The sequence below is a fragment of the Helianthus annuus genome, chromosome 9 (genome assembly GCF_002127325.2).
Source record: "Helianthus annuus cultivar XRQ/B chromosome 9, HanXRQr2.0-SUNRISE, whole genome shotgun sequence".
NCBI lineage: Eukaryota > Viridiplantae > Streptophyta > Magnoliopsida > Asterales > Asteraceae > Helianthus > Helianthus annuus.
Window position 1 is genome coordinate 130,278,361 of NC_035441.2, and position 24,443 is coordinate 130,302,803.

A 24,443-nucleotide genomic window follows, 5' to 3' on the forward strand; every position below is an offset into this window, starting at 1 on the left:
AAAGTTATAGGAATACAATTTAAAAGATATAAATTATGACATTTGATACATACTTGAAAATAATTTTGATATAAATAATTTTAACAAGTGAATCATTAAAATAAAACTTTAAAAATCTTTTAAGCTTCACTAAAACTTGTGCGAAACAACTTTACTTCGATCTATTTGAAAACATGATATAATTGAACGTAAAATTGTGATCTACGTGTAACCAAGTTTGTTAAATATTTATTTAAGCCGATCAAACTTTTTATGTAAAGGAAAAACCACTCGAAGTTCGCTATGTGTTCCAATATTATGAAATTTGGTATATTTTATAGCTTACCAAGTTATCAGATTTTGATGATAAACACCAGATTTATCATCAGACTTATCAGATTGGTCTTCTCTGACCGTCTTCCTTCAATTGTGATCAAATTCTGATATATGTTGAAGATGTGTCTTCACTTCTGCTTTTGTCCTATTTATCTTGTATCTTCCTTCTCTTTGATTTTTTTGACTTTATCTTCAGCACACGATCAGATAGATCATATTTTTCTTCAATGATTACAAAAAGTTTCCTAACATTGAGTAAACTGCCAATTTTGAATCAATTTTGCCACTTAAGTCCAAAACTCAAACCTTTTGAATCTGAGTTATTACTGAATCACTTATGACCGACCAAACGTTATTATTATTACTTCCTCGTTCAACATACACCAATAACACATAATTTAACGAAATACTACGAAGCATAAAGCCACGTACCTTAAAGCTTTCCTTTCAAGCGCGTGTCTATCCTGGCTTGACCACTTGATGCTTCACCCAAATTGCCTATAGAGTTCAATCCGATTTATCATTTAGAACTCATAGTACAATATATGACATGCAACTTGTCAAAATCTCAATTACATGATTCTTTCATATTTTTTTTAACAATTCATGTTCATTTAGGCATTACATCAAACACCTTGTGGGCATGAATACTCAATGTGTCAAACATCCAATACACCATTTTCATCATCAAAATTCATGTGTTCTACCTCCTTATCCAAAACCCACTTATCCAAGTATGGTAATTCATTCAAACACCCATATCACAGCAATATATTCACAATTTTTCACTCAGGGTTTGTTCCTAAGCATGTATACATCTCTTATCTTACCTCAATTTTTGAAATTCATACATGGATTAAAATCCATGGAATCTACCTACATTTATAATATCACCAAACTAAGATTTTTGACATACCTTTCGATCCCCTAGTTTAGGTGACCGTTTATATGCGTTTATGCACTGATTTAAGGCTCGAATTGCCCTTCAAATTGGTGATCTATATCAATGAGGGGTTTGCCCCCTTTTCTTCTTCTCTGATCGACGCGGACACACACATGTGTGTGTGTGTTATGTTTTATTTTTCTTTAAATAAACTAGTTTCCCCCTTGTTCCAATTTAGTCCCTCATGTTTGGTTTTAGTTATAAAAGATTACAACTCAGTATTCTATTACCCATTTACATGAAACTAACTTGGTTAATTATTCCTGATTATCAAACTTGGAATATTTATCAAATACGTATACGTACAAGCGTGTATATATATATACATGTATATAACTCTAGTATTTTTAGGATGTTACATGTGGTAAGGACACCACCATCCTGGAAGGAAGTAATAACATAAGTATTCTCTTGAACTGATCTGGACACAAAGAATTATGAGATGAGAGGATGCGGAAGGCGAGAACACTATTTCACAATATCAAGACGGGTGGTACGGGATGTGCTCCGTCCACCCTAACTACCTCGTTTGATCGTCATAAATTTAACTACAAAGGTCTGGAACCAGGAAACTAGAGAGAGCTAATGCGGTATGAAGTTGTCATAAAATTTCTTAGCCGTCATGCTCTTGATATGCGCAAAATACAACATATAAATTGTATCAAATAAGGTATAAAAACAACCCTTTTAGTACTAATGTTGGAAAAAGTGCGTTTCTTTATTTACTTTTGATTTTCAGGATTAAAAGAGCCTAAACGAACAAAAGGAACAAATTAACGGCGAAAACCAGTATAAGTACAGAAGAAGGGAAGTTGATACGCTATACCGACCCTCCAAGCTTCACCCCAAAGACAAAAACAACAAACCAGAACCCAAGCACGACGCCGTCCTGTAACAACCCGACTTTTCGGATCGTTGCCTGTTTGTTTTCGCTTTGTTTTGTAACTGACTTGAATCCCGGGATTCGATATAAATAATAGGTTATGTTAAACTAAATACATTTTCATAACACGCACGCTAAATGTTAAAACGCTTATTATTCGCAAACGCTTACGCAACACGAATTACAGAGAATTATACTATTTAAATTGCCGAGTGTGTTTGTATGGTTATCATACGCCTCCGGATACGCTTATCATGACTAACACGCTTTACAATCGCAAACACTGTTATCAGTAGTAGTAATGTTATGCAGTGTGTTATTATGTGCTTACTTGTGTGTGTGCTTATTATGTTTATTGCTACTCGAAAACGCTATTGCAACGCAAACTCAATGCTATTCGCACAACTCGATTTATCGCTCTAAAACGCAATGCAACTTGAAACTTAGTGCTATACTAAAATACTTAAGGTACCAAAACTATCTAACGCAACAAAACACATTAAATGAACATCCAACACGCGAAACGAGGAAAAGGTTGCACAAAACAACACCTTTGTTCGTAGCTAGGCAGCTTCGTATGAAGGCACTGCCTTCGTACGAAGGCGGCCTGTTCGAACCAAGGCCCTTGTGCGAACCCACCAACTCTATAAATACCCAAGCCCCTCCTCATTCATTCTCACTTGCTGATTTTGATCCCAAACTCTGCCGAATTGTTGTCCGACCATTTTCAAGTAAGATTTAACTGTTTTCTTCAATTATACAACGTTTTCCAATTCAATTTTCATAAGAATCACTTCTTTTTCATCTAAACTCTTCTGTTTTCCTCTACAAAAATACAACTTTTCACTTAAACTTTTCTTTTCTTTATAAATTCCTGCTTTTCACAAAAACCCTTCTTCTAATCATCAAAACCCAGTCCTATCCAAGCAAATTTCCATCTTTTTATCAAAACCTTCTTATTTCACCTCTAATCCACACTTAATCGGGTGTATTGGGACTAGCTACGGCTTCCCAAGTTAGAAATAAGTTGATTTCACACTCACCAAGTGTTGAATCTGGGTGAATACTCTTTAAAACTCTTTTAGACTTGATTTCTACACCAAACTGGACCAAAAACGACATATATTTCATTCACTGAATAGTGGAACGAGGTAATGTCGAAACCGTCTCGAATTGGACTTGGAAACATATCCGATTCAGGCGAAAACACAGCACCGAATGCCAAAAACAGCCACGTTTGCAAACTGGACTGTTCTGTGCGAAGCCAGCTTCGTACGAAGGCACTGCCTTCGTAAGAAGGGACATGGCCTCATACGAAGGCGCTGCCTTCGTACGAAGGCTCTGGTTTTACACAACACAGCCCAATTTCCAATCGTGACATAATCAAAGACCTCTCTGACTCTAAGCTTAATCAATAGCTTAAGGTTGGAGGGATGAGCACTCAGTTTTTCGAAGATGACGCGAAGACACTCGATTTTGGACAACGGAAGTAGCACGAGTTACGAAGGCAACAACTTCGTATGAAGCTTCTGTTCTCCCACCAACACTTCGATTTCCGACCGTTTCAACACTTTGGAGGACTTATGCTTTTGTTCCCGTACGCAGGCTGTCCCGGCGCTCCCTTCAATCCACTGAGGATCGTGTTTCTTGACTAATACATGTTATGTGAGTATACTCAAACCCATTTTCGTTTAGTGCACTTTTGGGTGTTACATACGTTCTCTATCAAAACATGACACACAACGCAAACTCTTTATGAACGCTAACCGCTCCCGCATGCTATACGTGATTTGTTGAATGCTTGTTACTATGCTTATACAGTGTTACACTAGACCGCCTCTAGCAACGATAGTACTATAGTTTGGACTCAGCACCTGTGTGACAGGGGTTGCTAGGGATCACATTACTTTACTTCAAGTGTTCACTTCAGTGAACATATGTCGCGCATACTCTACATCGCAGTCTCGTGGTTAGGTGGTATCATTGTTGGTAGTTACATGTTTCGCCCGTTACGTGTTACATGCTGGTTATGCGTGAACGCTTTTATTACTATTATATATGCAAACTTGTGTACTCACCTTTACTTTATGTATTGACTTTTATTTTAACGTATGTGACAGGTTGATCGGATGTTATGCTATGCTGCAAACAAGTTAGGAAGTCTAGAAACCCACCGCAATAAAAATCTAGGTTGTCGGACTTGTTTGTTTTTGAGAACTCGCTATCTGTAATAACTATTTGTTGAATATTTGTTCGTTGGTATGGGACAATGAACCTTTAAAAATATTGGTAATGAATAGCTGTTATGGATTCTCTTGAGCAATCTAGTTCGCCTAGTGCCACGCCCCGATGATTCCGCCATCGGTTGGGGTGTGACACGTCCCTTCCGGGCATGGGGCCATGCCCCACTCAAGATTCTCTAAAGATAAAGTCAAACAGAAGACGACAAAGGACACAGGGCCGTGTCTTCTAGACACGGGTCGTGGTCAACTCTCAGATTTGCAAATCTGGATTCGTACAGCAAGTACAAGGGCCACGGAGCCGTGCCGTTGACACACGAGGCCGTGTGTGTAGATGAGCTGACAACAACATTAAATGAAGACATAGAAGGAGAAGGACACAGGGCCGTGTAAATTCACTGTTTTCAGCTATAAAAGGAGGTGCTTGGCTTACTTGTAACTCATACCTTGGCAAACCACTTCTCTCACATCTGCCACCACTACTTCCATCATCCACCACATTCATTCATCAACCATCCTTAGAGTGTCTGTAGTAGTCTCGGGATCCAAGATTGATAGTAAGAGTTTTTTAAACAAAGGCCATGCTTGACTCATCTCTTACATCACTTGGTGAAGACAAGTTATTTATGTATTACTTTTGATTTCCATGCTTTGGTAACTTTTTATTTAGGTATGTATAATGACTTTAATAACTAGTTTTTTATATTGAAAGTGAACTTTATTCAATGATCTCTTCATGTTTTGTTGATTCACTCATTCTTGTCTTTACGGACTACATAAAGCACGTTAACTACCTAGAAGGGGTTTAGAAGAGTGGTTTGGGTAAAGTTCTTGCCTCGTTCATTGTATAGATCCTGTGAGGACTTGATTCAAGCTTATTAGGAATTCCTTTGAGGCAGATAGCATCAAATCGGGGGAAGTAAGAACGAATTGAATCCCTTATAAATAAACTACTATTAAAACTTTAAACCGGCCTTGCGAGAGTGTATCCCTGCTGACTCAGACCAATATGGCCGAGGGTAGCATTGCCTCCAAAAGAGGGACGTGCCACATTTTGCGTTAATAATTTACTTAATTATCTTTCAATAATCCGACCTTGTGAGACTGTATCCATGCTTACTCGGACTAATATGGCTGAGGGTAGCGTTGCCTCCAAAATAGGGACATGCCACTATAACTAAAATAATCTCTTAAAAAACCCAAAGCACGGAAATCATCAAAGGATACATAAATGACGAGTTGGATCCAAGTGGTTTTCTCTTGTCTATCTGTTCTTTTTTTTTATTTAGTTTCTTTATATTTTATTTATTTAAAAAAAATCTTCTCTAAAAAATAGTTAGATTAGACGTCGATAATATTCCGGTATTAAAAGTTTTGTGTCCTTGGACGACCTCAGTATCTTACCATCACTATACTACGCCAACGATGGGTGCACTTGCCCTAGCGTGTTGCAGAGAGTGATAGTTTTATATCGTGTTTTATAAATTTAAAACTTGATAAAAGAGTACAAGATACTAAAAATATAATAAAAATCCGTACACACTCGCAAACACGTGACTCTGAAATGTTAATAAGGTCTAGAATGGTCGTAGGTGGGATATTTTGATAAAATATAGGCGTGCCACACTCCATATATGTTAATAAGATATACTAATAAGGTGATTGAGTAGATTACGCAAATTGCATGGAATTTTTGGATGAACCCTACTTCTTGTACGGATCAGTGTCAAATTGATGTGATTTCTCCTATGGAGGTTGAAGAAGGGAAAGGTACGGATGATGAGTGGGTTAGAGAAGGAGATAATAAGGAAGATGATGTTGATGATGGTGGTGGGTTTATAATTTCCTCCGCCCAACCACCTCCTATAACGATGATGGTTTGGCCGGCCACCTCCTTCAACGACTGAAATGAGTTCCGGTGACCCAAGGCTTCCGACAGGGATGTGGCGGTGGTTGTGAGTTCCGGCGACCTAGGGCTTCCAACGAGCAGTGACTGATGTTGTTGATGGAGATGACGATGATATCAATGGTGATTCCAATGAGTGATGTATGAATTTTAAATTAATAGTAGAGTAAACTGCAATTTGCGTCCCTGAAGAAAGAGCCAGATGTCAGCTCGCGTCCCCATTTTCAAATTTTTGCTTGTTACGTCCCCAAGTCATGTAAAAGCGCTACATATTGCGTCCTCGGTGCTAACTTAAAGATGCAAATTGCATTTTAATCTAAACTTTGTAATTAATGATTTTGTTACATTGTATGACCTAAAATGTGTTATTTTCAAAAGTCAAGTTTAACTTAAATAGGAAAATGATAGTTTAGTAACAATAAAAGACACAAATCCACCAATTAGCTATAGCTCATGACATTTGAGGGAAAGTGGAGATTTAGGTTTGATGCTATAGGTCTCAAGTTCGAATCCGATCCATGTTTTAAAAATCGGTTTTTAAATCACATTGGATTGGGCTAAAGAATGGTTCAACCGATTGAACCGAGTTGTACCTGATGGTTCAACTGGGTTAACCAATTAACTCTATAATTTCAAAAATTACCCACATACATACGGATTTATATACACTAACTACTAGCATACACATACATGATACATCATGTATACATGTAGACTCACTAAGACTATATATTATATACACACATCGTATGTCAACGACAACAAAAATTTAAAGAAAACAAAAATTAAAATGACTCACCAATCGCGAACTGGAGTGATAAGCTATGAACAAACGATGAAGATGGAAGTCTGGAACGAAATTGGTGGATGAAGATGGAAGTCGAGTGAATGATGGAGTGATGGATGTCTGGAACAAGTCACGAACGATAGAGTGATGAAGCAGGTTTTGATCGATGGAGATGAAATACTGAAAGTCGCTACTCGCTAGGTTAAAGCCATGTAGTAAACATGGAGACGGGCCAATAAAAAGTAATAATCCAAACCCTAAAACTAACTTAGGCCGATACTGGTATAACGATTCAAACCAGTATGCCGGATCTTACCAGTGGTACAAAGTCGATGTTGTTTGCCCTATTTATGGGGTGTTTTGTACCGCATTTACATCTGGCACCAGTAACCGAGTTTTAAAACATTGAATCCGATTCTAAGCGAGTTTTACCATGGTGGGCTTTTAAGTGATGAGTTTTACATATAGAAAACCATCGGCCTTTGACTTTTCTAGTTGTAAGGCTTCAGGTGGTGGATTTGTCATATAGAAAACCGGCTTTTCCCCTTCACCGGGTTGACTAAAAACCACCACTAGGTTAATCTTCCCAAGTTCGCATTTAACGATAAAAAATAACTTTAATACGCCTAAAACTTAAGCCATGTTCTCAAATCCGCAAATCACTCAATTAATTTATTAGGTGACAAAAATATATTATTTTTAGTACTTTACTAATAACTCTTCTTAGGTTGTGGAATCTATACAGTAACGTTTTTGTTAATATCTTTAAAGGTTGTGGAATCTATACAGTAACATTTTTGTTAATATCTTTAAAAAATCCAAATTGCAATAATAATTAATTACAAATTGCAGCAATTAATGCATGGGTCCGATGTTTAGCTCTATATGAAGTGTGTGCAAATAAGATCAAGCCACCTTCCACTTACTTGTCCTGTGTCCGACCTTAGCAGACATCAGAGTCAACACAAGAACTTATCTCTCCAACATTGTTGTTAATGTCACAAGAACCTTAAAATGGCAGGAGGGGATTATTCAAGTGAAAGGAAGCTTGATCAAACACCAACATGGGCTGTTGCTGGTGTCTGTGCAATCATCATTATCATCTCCATAGCTTTAGAGAAAGTTCTTCATAAAATTGGAAAGGTAATGTGTATATATGTATTCCTATGTTATACTTTGATAAAGATTCAGTTTTTTTTTTTAGATTATACAAGAATTCCTCAAGTTGGTAATTCAGTCTTTAGCTTATTTTGAGGTTACTGCTATGATGAAATATTCTATATTTTGATAAAGGTTATGTTTTTTTTTTTTTTGTTAATTCAAGAACTCTTTTTTTTTTTTTTTTTTTTTTTTTTTTTGTGTGTGTATGTACTTGAATCTTTAACTTATTACGAGTTTGTGATATAATAAGATCTGCTATATTTTTATAAAGATTCATTTTTTTAAAATGTTCAAGAACTCCTCAATTTTGCACTTCAATGTTTAACTGATTTTGAGGTTAATTAATATAACGAAAACTGTTATGTTTTGATAAAGACTCTGTATTTTTTGTATTTTTAAAAAATTCTTCAAGAAACTCCTCAGTTTTGTACTTTAATCTCTATTTTATATTGAGGTCACTGACATAATCAAATTTGCTATATTTTATAAAGATTCATTTGTTTTTTATACTTTTTCAAGAACTCCAAAATATTGTAGTTTAACCTTAGCTTGTTTTAAGGTTACTAAAATAATGAAATTTATAACCAGATTTTTACAGATAAGCACAAGAAAGCTTTGTTTAATGCTCTGGAGAAGGTCAAAGCTGGTTAATAACACATTCTCTCTTTTAAACATCAATTAATTCCCATTTTCTTCTATAAAAATAGTTTGATTTCTAACCACTGATGGTTGGTCATGTGTAGAGTTGATGGTTCTTGGATTTATCTCACTGATATTGACTTTTAGTCAGTATTACATTGCGGAAATATGCATCCCAGTTGATGTTGCAAATACAATGTTGCCATGTGCTTTGAAAGATAAAGCTGAAAAAGAAGGAAAAGGAGCCCGTCGGTTGCTTCTATGGTACGAGCACGGTAGATTGTTAGCTGGTGCCGCTACATCTAGCTGCAAGGAGGTTAATTAGTTAGTCATTCCGTTTTAAACAATGTGTATGAATTGAACACGGCCCGTGCATATATTTATGTCATAGATATCATATCAACCTAACCCGTAACAATAAAATCATGTTATTTTTAACATGACCCATGTAACCTATTTATCTAAATGAGTCAAATGGGTTGGTGGATTGTGGCAAACGGGTTAAACAAGTCGTAAACGGGTTGGCAGGTGACTTGTTTAATTAAACGGGCTAAATAGGTCAACCCAAATACATAGATATGACATCCAAAAACCTCATTATTTTGGTGTGTCGTGTCACCTCTAGTATGAATAGGTGAGCTACTGTTATATTGAGCTTATTGCTCCGTTTTTCGATAGGGGAAAGTACCAATTATAACTGTGGATGGGCTTCATCAATTGCACATACTCATATTCTTTCTAGCGGTCTTACACGTTGCGTACAGTGCTGCTACAATGGCTCTTGGGAGATTAAAGGTACACTGCATTTACTACCATTTTGTGACTTGTTTTAAGACTTTATGCAATGAGTGTTGAACCTGTTTGATATAAATGGTAAGTCATATTGACCCGTTCATAAGTAACCGTTGCCAGTTTTGCTTTGCAGACCCGTGGCTGGAAGCAGTGGGAGGAGGAGACATCATCTCATAACTATGAGTTTTCCAATGGTAATTTAATTTTCACTTTACATTTTAATTACAAAGATATCATTGTTGCTATTTTACTCACCAACTCTAAACAATGCATGGAAAAAAACAGATCCTTCACGATTCAGGCTCACTCATGAGACATCGTTCGTGAGAGCACACACCAGATTTTGGACTCGAATCCCAATATTCTTTTACATTGTAAGTTGTCAAGAACTTTATCAGATGTTGATGGTTCATAACAGGTTGTAATGCAAGCTTCTGTCATGTAGGGATGCTTCTTCCGTCAGTTTTTCAGGTCCGTTAGCAAGTCTGATTATATGACCTTGCGAAACGGATTCATAAATGTGAGACCTCTTTTTACCAATATTTTATAAACTTATTTATTTCCTACAGTCATGATGAATTGTTTATGGGTGTAAACCTTTCGCATGACACGAACCTAACACGAAATTTACGGGTTGGAGTTTAGTCTAAACGGGTTCGGGGTCAAACCCACGCACACGTTTAGCTAATGGGGCAGGTTTGTTGGTTGACTTGTTTAACCTTTTTTATTTTTATATTTAAAAGAAATATACGTTTTATGTCATAATTTAGACAAACAATGTATTCTATACCAAAATTTAAAAGTTATAGAGATATAAGCGTTAGGTTTTATAGTTTAAACGTAGTTATTGTATATGCATTTGTATTTTTGTTGTAAATTGTAACTTTTAGAGTATTAATATGCAAAAAAAAAAATAAATAAATAAATAAATAAATAAATAGAAGGTTTTGGATGAAACGGGTCACTTTGGTGTCAATCTGTAAAAACGTTTGTCGTGTTCGGTTCATGTGTCTAACATAATTTTCGGGTTTGGCCCACCAACCCCTGATGAACACGGCCCATTTAGTACTATTATTGTTCTATCTTTCAGCTTCATTTAGCTCGAGGAACTAAATTCAACTTTCAAAAGTACATCAAACGGTCACTAGAGGATGATTTCCAGGTTGTTGTGGGAGTCAGGTACAATCAATGTCACGCTTGTTAGTACCCGACATTTTCATCAAATTATCCTGTCTATATTCACCATAACTTTTCATAATTCTGAAATTTTCAGTCCCGTACTGTGGGCATCATTTGTGATCTTCTTGCTCCTAAATGTTAATGGTTTGTACATATCATATGACTCATATGAATTCTGTTACTTTTGATCTGTAAAGGGTTTTTTTTTTCACCATAAATTCTTTTTCAACATACACAAAATCTTTTGTTTAGAACGGCACATATACAAACTCTTTAAAACCATATTCTCATGCAGGCTGGCAGGCATTGTTCTGGGCGTCGATAATCCCATTAGTTGTAAGTGCCGTATTTATTTTTTAGATAAAATCATGAAATAGTAACCGAGGTTCATATAGTCCGGAAACTCACTGTACGTTTTATAACCATAAAAACTACTCAAGTTTCAATATTGTTCCGTTGTTGTGAAAAGTTTTATATTCCTTTAAACTAGGTTTAAATAAGTTCGCCGCGTTGCGGCGAATTTCTTTTGTTATTTAGTCTGTGTTTACATGTGTTTTGAAATCACTACGAGCGTGTTGCGAGTGTAACTGCTGACATGAATAAAAAGAAAATGTAGAAAAAAAACACTAAAAGATAACCAAAATAAAATCAACCAAAAAAGTTGTATGGTAACGATGTTGTTCGTATAAACCCGTGGTCAGAGATGAGCAAATTGTTCTGGGTACCGGTTCACTACCGTTTTTTACCTTCATATACCGGTAGCGTAACCGGTATTTTCGGTATCAGTACCGATTCTGTATCGGTTGGCACCGAGCTCATCCCTACCCCTGAAACTAAAAAAAGAAAAAATTAAAAGTTGAAGAAAATCAACAAAAAAAAGTTGTACGATACCGTTGTTCGTACGGCAACCATGTTTAGGGATGAGCAAATGGTATTGGGTAGCAGCACTGAATTTCCTGAATCAAAATATTTCCAATATCAATTCGGCACCAACTTTTGGCGTTTTCTGTATTAGTGCCGGTTATTACCTTCATGTACTGATACCGAACAAGGCCGTCCCGGTATTTTGATACGGATATTGGTTCGATACCGGTTGACACCAAGCTTATCCCAACCCCTAATATTAAAAAAAGGATTAAAGTTAAAAAGGAAAGAAAATAACTATTATTATAATATTAAAAATAAAAGTATAAAAAAAACTATATATTATTATAAATTTTAAATCACTATTTATTTCATTTCTAATAGTAATATATATATAGTAATATATAGTAATAGTAATATTAATATATAGTAATATATAGTAATAATAATATTAATATATAGTAATAATTGAATGACCCAAATCAAACGATTATGAAACTTGGTTACTATTTAGTGACCTTTATTTTTCATGAATGCCTTCAACAATCACAAAATAGTAACCAAGTTTCATATAACTTCTATTTATGTCACTTAATGTGACATTTATATAAACTTTCACAACAATGGAACAATATTGAAACTTGAGTGGTTTTTATACTTGCAAAAAAGTTTGTGTGACTTTGGTGAGACACCGAAGAAACTTGGTTACTATTAGGTGATACATTCAGATATTTGGCGTTCTATTAAATATTGATTACAAAGCTTGTGATGTGTCTTATTGCACAGATTATCTTAGCTGTTGGAACAAAGCTTCAAGCCATCTTGACAAAAATGGCTCTTAAAATCACGGAAAGACACGCAGTCGTCCAAGGGATTCCTCTTGTGCAAGCCTCGGATAAATACTTTTGGTTCTCGAAGCCAAGCCTAATGCTTCATCTCATACATTTTGTTTTGTTTCAGGTGCTTAACGAAATCCTCACGGATTTGATCACATATTTCTATTATTCTCATGTCACTTAACTGTTTTACTGGATTGTTTGTGCTCACAGAATGCTTTCCAGATAACTTACTTCCTTTGGATTTGGGTAACAAAACTGCTTTATATTGCTATATTTATGTATATACTCAAATTCTTTGAACCGTAGATAACATGAGGCTGTTCTTATGCTTGTGCAGTATGAATATAAGATCAATTCTTGCTTCCATGACAATATGAAACTTGTGATTCTAAAACTTGTTATTGGGTAAGTGACTGCATTACCGAGGACGAGCTTTGACTGTTTGCTCATAGACCGATTTATGTTTGTGTTTAATGCAGGGTTGGAGTTTTAATATTGTGTAGCTATATAACGCTTCCACTATACGCGCTTCTATCACAGGTTCGAATGCTTCTACCCACCTTCCGGATTTGCCCTCTTTTTATTTGTATTTGAATACGATATAAATATACTAAACATGTGTTATCTTGATGTGTTGCATAACTGCATGTGTAGATGGGGTCGACCATGAAGAAATCCATATTTGACGAACAAACTGCTCGAGCCCTGAAGAACTGGCGAATGATTGTGAAGAGGAAGCACGGAGGCAAAGGTGGAAAGTCCCTGGCGCGATCATTAGCGAGTAGCCTTACTGCTAGCCCGGTTCATTCAATGGCATCGCCTATCTACCCAACAACTACAACTACGGCTACACTGCACCGTTTCAAGACAACCGGCCACTCCACACGCTCTATCACCTATGAGGACACCGATGCATCAGATTTTGAAGCTGAACCACTCTCTCCTGAATCATCATCTACCACACACTTGATTGACCCGAGGGTTGATTATTAAAGCGATCATGAGACTAAGTTAGATGTATCAACTCAACAAGAAGTTGAAACAAGACATGAGACATGAGGAAGAGTTTTCATTTGCGAAGTCTGCAACGCCATTGGAATAGTTAAAAACTGCATTAAAGATGATATAAAGCATAAAACTCTCCTAGTAGGAGATGAATAGTTAAAAATTGTTTTGCTTACATTTGTTAGTTGTCAAAATGTATCATGTTGTATAGAAGTGTATACAACAAATTTGATAAAACTCAGTTAATGTAGATAACGAGTTGACGTTAACCCGCACATTGCGGCGAGATGTTGCTTATAAATGTTTTTTTTTGTATCATCATGTGGGGTGCGAACATTATTTTCATTTTGTTTTATCCCCATTCTACTTCTACAGCACACTAAATCTTTTTTACTTTACAATAATGAAAGTGAGGAATGGCCCAATTTCAAAACCCAAAGCAATTTAGACATTTAGGCACAACCAAATTGTTAAAATATAATGCTTAAAACACAAACATGTCAAATGGATTTGTGGTTCAACATTACGGGACTTGTTTGTTGGGCTGTTTATCTCAGTGGGCCTGTTATGTTGTGGGCTTGTATATTCTATCTGGTTGTATTTGGGCCTGTTATAATATGGTGCTTTTGTGTTTGTTCGGTCTGTTATAACAATATGTTGGTAGATATTGTATTTCGTTTAAGTGAGAGGGTTGATTGTGTAACTTCACAGGGGGTCCGATCAGTTGTGCGGATTCTTGTGGGTGTAAAGTGAAACTTTAAATTTGCAGGGTATAAAAGCTTTCTTTTGGCAGCTAGGGTTTCAGATTGTGTGGCTCTTGTTCATTTTACGCATTCTATAAGTCTCTCTCTTGTTCCTGTTGAAGATCATACAGTCTGAAAAAGATTTGATGAAGTCTGTTTGAAGAAGAGTCGTTCCAATATTTCACTCTCCCTCAATGTGTTCAAAAGAGTTCTGTTTCTTTGGAAACTAGTGTGGTTCGGTATTATTTATGGTCTTCCCCAAATTCGTTTGCTGTATATCGGAGTTTCTACAAGTCTTTCGGGAGATTAGTTCTTTCATCCCTGTTCAATATTTGTATCCTTTGTATTGTAGTTTCTGTTGTAGATCTTTGATAGATCTGGTGATTGGTTGTGGTCACCATTTCCGAACATCTGATTGTTTGTATCAGATGATTGTTGGTTGTATGTTTGTTGATTTCACATTTGGTGAAATCTAGGGTTCGGGGGATGTTTTTCGGTTTGGGTAACTAATAAGAGTTTTACGTCATGTTTTGTCGCTTCCTTTGTGTTATTTATTTTTCCTGTGATTGAGATGTGCATCCTTCATACCGTTTTGACATGGTATCAGAGCAGAAATCTGCTCCTGATCTATTGTTTCCGCTGTTAATTCTGATTTGCTTGTTGATTTGTGTTTAGGATCGCTCCTGAAGTTCGAGGGTTTGCGATTTGTTATGTTGATGGTTTAGATCTCCTCAGATCTTGGGCGTATAATTCCGATTTGTGTAGCTGAAACCCTAACTTAGGGTTTTCTGGTTCGTGTGGGAGATTTCTCATCTTCTGGTGGAGTTTTCAAACTGTGTTGGCCTAAAAAACCCTTGAAGGTTTTAGGGCAAACCAACCGGTTGGATTATTTGGGAATTTTGTATATCAGGTCTAGTAGTTCTTGAAAACTACTGATCTGATGTTTCTTGGAGCTTGTGCACCCATTGTAAGATCGTTCTTGTCTCTAATTTTCTTTGTTTTTTGTATCATGTTTGTTTTGAGTCTAGGCATTCCCTGTTTACCGGACTAGTCGGGCCGGCATTTGATCGAGTCTACTTGCTATTTGTGCATTATTTGGTCTTGTTATGTTGGTTATTATTACCTTGTTTTGTCTGTTCTGTGCTTGATTTTGTTCTTCGTTCTTGTTGGTTTGTTGTTTTTTGTTGTTATCTATGCTTCTTCTCTTATTTGTGTATTACATCAGTTAGGGTTAGTTGTGGCTCCTGAGTAAAGGCTTGTCCAGGCACCATTGAGTGACGAACCTGGAATCTGGTCCCTGACTCAGCTTCGCCTTTGGGTTTTGCATCTTGTTTGATGGTTTCATTTGTGGTTAGTTATCTGTCTGATAACTTGTGCTCTCCTGTTTGTATAGTGTCTGTTTATCTGTTTTTTGTTGTTTATTTAAAGTACTATTTTTTCGGTAATTCCATAAAAACTTTAGTATAGTTCTTTCTCCATGTTAGGGTATTCTAGTGTTTATTGTTACTTGTTAGGTAAAAATTCTTATTGTTTGCTTGCTCAATGTTTTTTGTTGAGATCAATCAAAATGTTTGTTTGGTATATGGTTGTATGTGTTTTTTCCCAAGGTTATGAGGTTTATGAAAAAAGGTTTTTTTTTTAAATCAGTTCCTATATGTCTATTAAAATTGTTGAATGGAACTTTGTTTTTTTAATGTCTATAAAAAAAAAGGTTATATGAGTTTAAAAGCCTTGATTTGTCTAATGAGGTTTTTTTAGATCTGGTGTCTTAGTCCTGTGCTTTATTGATGATTCAAGTTTGCTTATCATCTATGGTGTTTTGCTCTTTATACGGGTCATATTATTCAGTTGATGATGTGTGTTGGTCTAGAGCTCGTTGGTCATGTTTTCATCACATAATAAAGGTTTTTTTTTCATTTTCTTGTATTAATCTGTTGTTGCTTGTTCTCTGTATGTCTCCTTATTTGGTCTAACAAGTATATAGATAAAAACAAGGGTCTTAATGTGATTTAAATGTTAAGAGTTGAGTATTTTCTGAATATGATTGAGAGGCAATATAACAATCTTATCTTTATGCGTTGAAGTTTTTTCTAATCTATCATAATCAAGTGATTAACGAGTGTTTTTTAAAATAAGTATATTCTTATGTTAGTTTTTTGCTTGGTTTTGATTGATAAAATTAGAAGATTTTAATTGCTCAAAGGTATTATTTTATTCTTGAATGAGATATATTTTTTGACATTTAGGGATATAGTGTTATTGTGTTGATTACGAGACTTGCATGTTATGTATGGTTTCATTGATTGTGTATGCTTTAGGGTGTCATGTTATCTGCTTCTTGATGTGTTGGCTTATGTGAATCTTTATCTTGAGTCATGTGATTCGTTTCTATTTTTGGACTGTCTAATTGTCACCTACACCTTGTTTGTTTGTTTTAATGTTTTGTATAGTAATCTGTAGGGTTGTTTTATGGGGTTGTCGAGTTGTGTTTGGCTTGAGATTTGTTGTATTTGAGTATCGTTTCTTGCTTCTTCAAGTTAAAGTTGGTTACTGTTGGTTGATGCTCGTGTTTACAAATCTTGTCTTGTCTTAGAAGTCGTATGACTTAATGTTTGTCGGATGTATGTCTGATTGTGTTATGTATTTGTATGCTTTTGTGATAATAAATATTTGGTCATTGAATCTTGTATTTTTGTATTCTGGCTCAGTTGTTCAGAAAGGTGTATCTTTGTATGTGTATCTTCTTTGTAGAAGACTGTCTGTGTTGTATGTATGTTCCTATATCCGTACGCTACTGGTTGTGTGGATCAGTCTCTTGTGTGAACGAGTTTCATGTTTTTTGTTATTTCTTGTTTGATCTGGTTCATATTTGATATTGTTGTTACGTCAAATGATCTTGTCTTGTTCAAATAAGAGCATTTTCTAATGACTTGGTTCTTTGTGTTTGTATTGTCAGTTTTCTCATGCTATTACTAGATTTCAGAAAGTTGGCATATTTTTCTGATAATAAATGTTTTGTTTTGGATGATTTAACAAGTTTTTTGATCATTTTTTTTGTCTTTAAACATGTATAATGAGTGTTCTGTTTTGTGATGTCTATATTTACCACAAGACGTAGTATGACATTTACAAATGAACTTCATTGTCTTTGATTATACGAGAAATGTTATATGTTAAGTGTAGTTCAAGATTCAAATTTTTGAAATGATCAATAAACTTGTACATGCTTTCTTGGGTTGTTGTATCTCATATCTATATGTCTTGATAATTGAATCTTATATTTTGTTGATAATTTTGCTTGGTCTCTTTACATTTCGTATATAGCCAGGTGTATTTGTGTATTCAAGTTTATTCTTGATGTTGTGTAAGCATATCTTTGAAGGCTATAGGTTGAGGATTTTGTCTTGAGTGTTAATAAGATTGTTTTTTGGTTGCAGTCTCTATATCTGCTTGTCTATAGTCTTGTTTGTATGGTTAGTTGAGCTGTGTGGTTCATGTTTAACCGATGTTTTTGACAAGATAAATTTGTGTATGTGACAGCCTTGTATGTTATCCCTGATGAGATGTATATTTTTTTCTGATTGCAAATTGTGTTTTTTGTGTTTAGTCAGAATTTGATTGGTTGCATCTTATTGTCTTGCGTATGTCTCTTTATTCTTAGCCTGGTGTGTGAACATTAAATCATGTGATTTTGTGTTTCTTTTTTGTTTAGGCTAGAATTGTTGTCTGATATAGAAGTGTATACGTCTTATATATCAGTGTTGTATGAATCTTGTGATTCGTGCCTGTTGTGATGTTAGCCTTGTATTTTATCTCTTGTGTAAGAGATGTATTTCTGGTTGTATATTTTGCCAGAGTCTGTATTGGCTATCATTGTTGTCTGGTGTTCTTTGTCATAACAGTTTATCTGGTTATCTGTCTGTTATATAGATTTCTTTGATTTGTTGTTGGCATTTGTGTTTTGCTTCAAAGGATTTCTTGTCTCGTCTTGTAACTTTTCTGAATTCTTATTTGTCAGAGTTGGTTTTTGATTATAGAAATCTTATTTTTTGTTTTGTTTCTCTATGTTGTGTATGGGGCTCTGTTGCTAGTGACTCATGTTATATGTTGCATTGTATAAAATATTTGGTGTTACTTCTGTTCATCTGTTATAGCTAGTATGTGTCATTAGTTGGTTCAGTTGGTTTGAATCCTGAAAAATTGACACTGTAGATCGGTTGGCAGACTTGGTTAAAAAAGGTTGAGTTGTGTTCAGCATGATCTGTTATGTTTGAATTAGATCTAATTGACATGTTTGCTGTTTGAATCAAGGGGGGATGTTAAAATATAATGCTTAAAACACAAACATGTCAAATGGATTTGTGGTTCAACATTACGGGACTTGTTTGTTGGGCTGTTTATCTCAGTGGGCCTGTTATGTTGTGGGCTTGTATATTCTATCTGGTTGTATTTGGGCCTGTTATAATATGGTGCTTTTGTGTTTGTTCGGTCTGTTATAACAATATGTTGGTAGATATTGTATTTCGTTTAAGTGAGAGGGTTGATTGTGTAACTTCACAGGGGGTCCGATCAGTTGTGCGGATTCTTGTGGGTGTAAAGTGAAACTTTAAATTTGCAGGGTATAAAAGCTTTCTTTTGGCAGCTAGGGTTTCAGATTGTGTGGCTCTTGTTCATTTTACGCATTCTATAAGTCTCTCTCTTGTTCCTGTTGAAGATCATACAGTCTGAAAAAGATTTGATGAAGTCTGTTTGAAGAAGAGTCGTTCCAATATTTCACTCTCCCTCAATGTGTTCAAAAGAGTTCTGTTTCTTTGGAAACTAGTGTGGTTCGGTATTATTTATGGTCTTCCCCAAATTCGTTTGCTGTATATCGGAGTTTCTACAAGTCTTTCGGGAGATTAGTTCTTTCATCCCTGTTCAATATTTGTATCCTTTGTATTGTAGTTTCTGTTGTAGATCTTTGATAGATCTGGTGATTGGTTGTGGTCACCATTTCCGAACATCTGATTGTTTGTATCAGATGATTGTTGGTTGTATGTTTGTTGATTTCACATTTGGTGAAATCTAGGGTTCGGGGGATGTTTTTCAGTTTGGGTAACTAATAAGAGTTTTACGTCACGTTTTGTCGCTTCCTTTGTGTTATTTATTTTTCCTGTGATTGAGATGTGCATCCTTCATACCGTTTTAACACAAATAAACCAAGATTATTATACCTAATTGTTGACATACAAATGAACCATTTACTAATCAAGAAAATTCAACAATTGTATAATCTGCATTCAAAATCCGGCACGATCCTCAGTACTGCATCAAACTTGGTTTGTATATATATTTTTTTTTAAACTTGGTTTGTATATTAAACATACTAAAGTGGGAAGTTACTGTACATCTTTCAATTTCAGCATAGTCTATTATATACAATTATTATACAAATGCCCCTAACATAATTAAGAAAAATTAAATAAGATCTTGTTGTTACCTTTGACATGGGAATTCTACTTGATAAGCACACATTTTCATCAAATATTGTAAAAGAAATTGTTGCACCATCACTTTACTTTTATTGACAAAAGATCAAATACAAATAATTTTAACGTACAAAACGTACAACTGAAGGTTTTACTGAAAAAATGCGGTGGCATTTTCGTAATTATTAGCAATTATCAAAATTACTCTACAAAGATTACTCTACAAAAGATCTTTGTAGAGTAATTTTGATCTTTGTAGAGTAATTTTGTAAAATGTTTTGTAGAGTAATTTTGATCTTGTAGAGTAATTTTGTAATTTTTTTTTGTTTAGTTTTCAGCATTTAGTTTGGTTGGGTGGGTGGGGGGGGGGTTAGTTTTTTTGGGTTTTTTTTTTTTTTTTTTTTTTTTTTTTTTGCTGAAGTATAGGTTTTTGATCAAAATTACTCTACAAGAACATTTTATAAAATTACACTACAAGATCAAAATTACTCTATAGTATCATTTGTAGAGTAATTTTGATAATTACCCTACAAGCAGATAATTACAAAAATGTCACCGCGTGTTTTTGTCTTTTTCATGCTATTCGTACGTTTAGCACGTTAAAGTTATTTGTATAGAAACTTTACTCCACTTTTATTTGCTTGCTGAATCCCCTTTTCCCAAACCTCATGTTTTTAAGCCTCTTTTGAGCTTCTTTAGCATGTGTGTCCTAAAATGATTTATTCACTTCATATAACCTAAATTAGAGATTCAACTAAAGAAGATACATTTTGTAACAAATGCTTCCTGAACACCATTGGCTCTGGCCTCCCACCTTGCGTTCTTTTCCTATTAACAAATCCAAAAAAATCAAATTCAACACAGTAAACCTAAAATCCGGGCACTTCTATTAAGATCAAGCCTTCAATTTAACTATTTTATTACTCAACGTTAACATCATCTGGTTCATCTTATTTTTTTCTTGACTCCATCAATCAATCTTTAAATTATTAAACTGAACATCATGATCTAACATCAGAATTAAATATAAACTCACCTTTGTGACGATCACAACGGTGTTTGATAGGGTTAAACCCTAAAAGAGAAGAACTAGGAGAATATTTGGAGAAGATAGGAGAATTTCGAACTTCAAATCTGATTTCCTTCCTTCATATTACGTACATAAATAAGTAAATAACCAAAACAATTACATTAGACTCCCTAAACTACTAATAATTAGTAAAATACCCCTAAACTATTATTCTTCACGTAACAATACTTCCCCCTTAAAAGATTCTTGACCTCAAGAATCACAAAATAGAGAAAAAAATGCAGCATCCATGAGTTCTTTTGGGTCGACTCATTCCAGGGTGGACGCCATTCGGTCCTTCCAATTGCAATCGGAGAAATCCTAGCGATGCGCCATGGTGGGCGCCAATCATTTACGGAACTCGCCTTTGCCTTTAAACAGGCACCAAAAAGATTGTTGTTAACAACGTCAATTATATCATCATCTGGAAGGGTATCAAACTTCCTACCATATTTGACATGAAGACCTTGACGAACAGGAACCGCATCACTGTTCGGAACCAGTAGGCCAGCCTTAACAACATTGTATAGTCTAGTTTTGGGTTCTTCGCAAGCGCCATTAGCAAGGATTATGCAAAGTGTGTCTCTATGTTTTCTTCCTTTATGAAGAGCGGTGTCTTCATTGAAGGGCCGGAGCTTTTTCACTGTCTCATGTAGTGCAACAATGGAATTATCATTGTTAATATTTTCATCAACAACAATTATGTCTTCTGTCTTCCGAGTACCCGTCCGCCAATCATCGCTAAACAGCCCTTTATCAGGGCCGCCTCCGTCGCCGCTGAAGCCGCCTCCGCCGCCGCTAAAACTGCCACCGCTTGAATGCTCCTTGAGTGCTCGTAAGATCTCTTCTTGTTGTTTCATCGACTGTTCTTGTTTTTTCAACATGGCGGCTAGGGTTTCTTGGAGATTTGAGATTGCCTTGCCATGTTCCTTGAGAGTGCTGTCAATTTCTTGATTGCGAGTGTTAGTCATGGTAACCGAAAGTAATTCCGACCGGAGATCGGAACGGCTCTGATACCCTTGATAGGGTTAAACCCTAAAAGAGAAGAACTAGGAGAATATTTGGAGAAGATAGGAGAATTTCAAACTTCAAATCTGATTTCCTTCCTTCATATTACGTACATAAATAAGTAAATAACCCAAACAATTACATTAGACTCCTAAACTACTAATAATTAGTAAAATACCCCTAAACTAATATTCTTCACGTAACAGTGTTCTTCTCATCAATCGACGATAGTATATTCAAAAGAAAAAAATATTGTTTTAAAATATAAGTATTCTAGCATTTATTCATTAAAAAACATAAAAAATGAAACGCTTAATAAAACACTCACCTTAAGACTTAATTAATACAGGAAGTAAAACGTAAAGCAATTCCGTTATGCTTTCGTGTTATTATATACATAGGGTGAGAGTTAGCTACAAAGTCCGTTTTTCCTACAAAGTGTACAAAGTCAAAAAACACCACAATTTCAGTCATAAAACACACTCAAAACCCACAAATAGAAAGTGTAGATTACTAAAACGCCATATTTGTGGGTTTTGTGTTGTGTTTTTTATGATAAGGCTTTGATTATCGAATGACTAACATTAACGTGTTTTATGTTGATTATCATGTTGTGTTTCATATTCATAGTTGTACGATGACGTGTTTAAAGTTTTTATGGCATGTTAGGGTTTAGATATTATGTTTTAGTGATCTTCACTGTGTTATTTGTGGGTTTTGAGTGTCTTTTATGGTTGAATTTTTTTTATGACTTTGTATACTTTGTAGGAAAAAATGAAATTTGTAGCCGAACCCCACCCTACATGTACCTACCATAAAAATTAACACAATAAGACCACCCGTAGTGGTTGCCCTTTGGGGCGTTTTTTGTGCTCAATCACGCCCAATCTCGCTCACATGCCACTACACATGGGCGTGTGTCTGGGCATCCCCCCTAATCGGCATCCGAGTAAGCAACCAACGAGTTAGTCGGAGAAGCCGATAGACGCAAACCAAGGTCAATAGTGGATTGCACGCCTGGCCAGTGTGCAAGAAGTATAGGACGCTCTTGAAACCATGAGAATCATCACACGTATATCTGGTCGAATTGGGAAATAGGGGTCGTATGGGGATGGAAGGGTTCCAACGATTCCTTAAGAATCGGATCAACCTAAGAAAGAAAGATGAGAATGAAAAGTTGAAACCCGCAGTTGTACGCGAATCAAACCTAAGAAAGAAGGGTGGAAACACTACTTGAAACAGAATGTAGAGTGTTGCGTTGAGATGCGACACATGATATAGAATGTGGAATGTAGTGTTGGAATACAACACTTGAAGTTTAATGTAATAGGTTGTTATGAAACATATCATATGAAATGAGATGGAAAATGATGTGATGAAAGAAAGAAATGTAGGAATGAATATGTTTGAATCGAATCCGTGAAATGTTCAAACATGAAAGGAATGAAAAGTTTGAATCCGTAATTGAGTACAGATCAAACAAGTAAGAATGAATGATGAGAATGAAATGTTTGAATTCGTAAGTAAGTGCGGACCAAATGAGTAAATATTCTTTAAAGCGGATAATATCCAAGTTATGTTTTAAATTTTGTATATGTATACACACACACAAATATGTTGGTATGCAAGAATGGTTAAAAAGGACAACTGAGTCATGCGGGTCAAATGGTGATCGCCATTTGAACCCGGTATTGAATGTTTTGTTTTGCCAATTTTTATGTTTATAGGTAAGCATAATATATGGGCATGCATTGCCACGAATTGGAAAGAAATAACCATCGCAAGGTATAGATAACAAGTCAGTGATTTTGACTCGCGCCAGGTATGTATAAAAGGTTATGCTTTCAGTAGGAGATTATGGCTCGACTAGAGAGGGATGTGTCAGAATTGGGTAATCGATAAAACATAGTTAAAGGTGCATTAGAGTTGGACTTCTGAAAAGTCAAACAAAGTTAAGTGGTTAATTATTAAGCAAGTAATATTAAAATAGTATGAAGTAATTGATTCATTAAGTAAGTAAAACCGATGAAAGATATTGTAGTGGCAAGAAACCTTAGTTGAAAGAAATAAGCTTTGAATAAGTTACATGTGAGGTATGTTAGTAATCGATCCATGAGAGTCAAAATGAACGATGGGTTAGAATTCACATGAATGACTTATGTAATTTATAAGGAAGGAAAACTTTTGCAAAAAAAGCTAAAGATAATGTCTTGTAAGTATGCTTGATTTGGAAGGAAGTACTAATGTGTACTTCAATGCACATACGATAAGTAAGAAGTGGCGCTTGACTTTAAAAGGTCAAACTGCAAAAGTTCGTAACATAATTAACTAAATGAAAGATTTATATGTAATAATGGAATGTGTAATATGGTATAGTATGCATGTAGGGAAATTGTGAAAGGTTTATAGGTGAATAACCATTCAAAGGTATGAATATTTAAGTGAAAAGAATTTCAAGAAATGTTCACAATGATCGTTGAGCGGTACTGTACCTGAATGATTGTAACTGTGGAAATTCTGATAGAATATACAAGATGGTAAGTACCGTTAGAAATATTAACTTGATGCTAGGCTTGTTGGCGATGTTCATCTAAATAAGATA

At 35.3% G+C, this 24,443-nt stretch overlaps 1 protein-coding gene and 1 long non-coding RNA gene across 2 annotated transcripts; one reads left to right on the forward strand and one right to left on the reverse strand.

Annotated features, from left to right (window-relative positions):
• Positions 1 to 275: 275 nt before the first annotated feature.
• Positions 276 to 1,352, reverse strand: LOC110874667. Its single transcript, XR_002556122.2, has 3 exons — positions 1,232 to 1,352; positions 748 to 813; positions 276 to 560 (listed from the first exon to the last, which is right to left on the reverse strand). It is a non-coding gene; the product is annotated as an uncharacterized LOC110874667 (long non-coding RNA).
• Positions 1,353 to 8,009: 6,657 nt separating this feature from the next.
• On the forward strand, positions 8,010 to 13,871 carry LOC110878671 (MLO-like protein 8). Its single transcript, XM_022127017.2, has 15 exons — positions 8,010 to 8,217; positions 8,824 to 8,881; positions 8,979 to 9,190; positions 9,553 to 9,669; positions 9,800 to 9,860; positions 9,952 to 10,040; positions 10,112 to 10,186; positions 10,757 to 10,845; positions 10,940 to 10,989; positions 11,141 to 11,181; positions 12,496 to 12,669; positions 12,759 to 12,794; positions 12,886 to 12,953; positions 13,028 to 13,088; positions 13,203 to 13,871. The coding sequence occupies exons 1-15, from the start codon at positions 8,089 to 8,091 to the stop codon at positions 13,539 to 13,541; spliced, it is 1,599 nt and encodes a 532-aa protein (XP_021982709.1). The 5' UTR covers positions 8,010 to 8,088; the 3' UTR covers positions 13,542 to 13,871.
• The last annotated feature ends 10,572 nt before the right edge of the window (positions 13,872 to 24,443 follow it).

Bases quoted from the DNA above. Each gene is read 5' to 3' on its own strand.
- LOC110878671 (XM_022127017.2), top strand. From the start codon at position 8,089: ATGGCAGGAGGGGATTATTCAAGTGAAAGGAAGCTTGATCAAACACCA. The intron at 9,670-9,799 runs GTACACTGCATT...TTTGCTTTGCAG, and splicing joins TGGCTCTTGGGAGATTAAAG to ACCCGTGGCTGGAAGCAGTG. The intron at 10,187-10,756 runs GTGAGACCTCTT...TCTATCTTTCAG, and splicing joins TGCGAAACGGATTCATAAAT to CTTCATTTAGCTCGAGGAAC.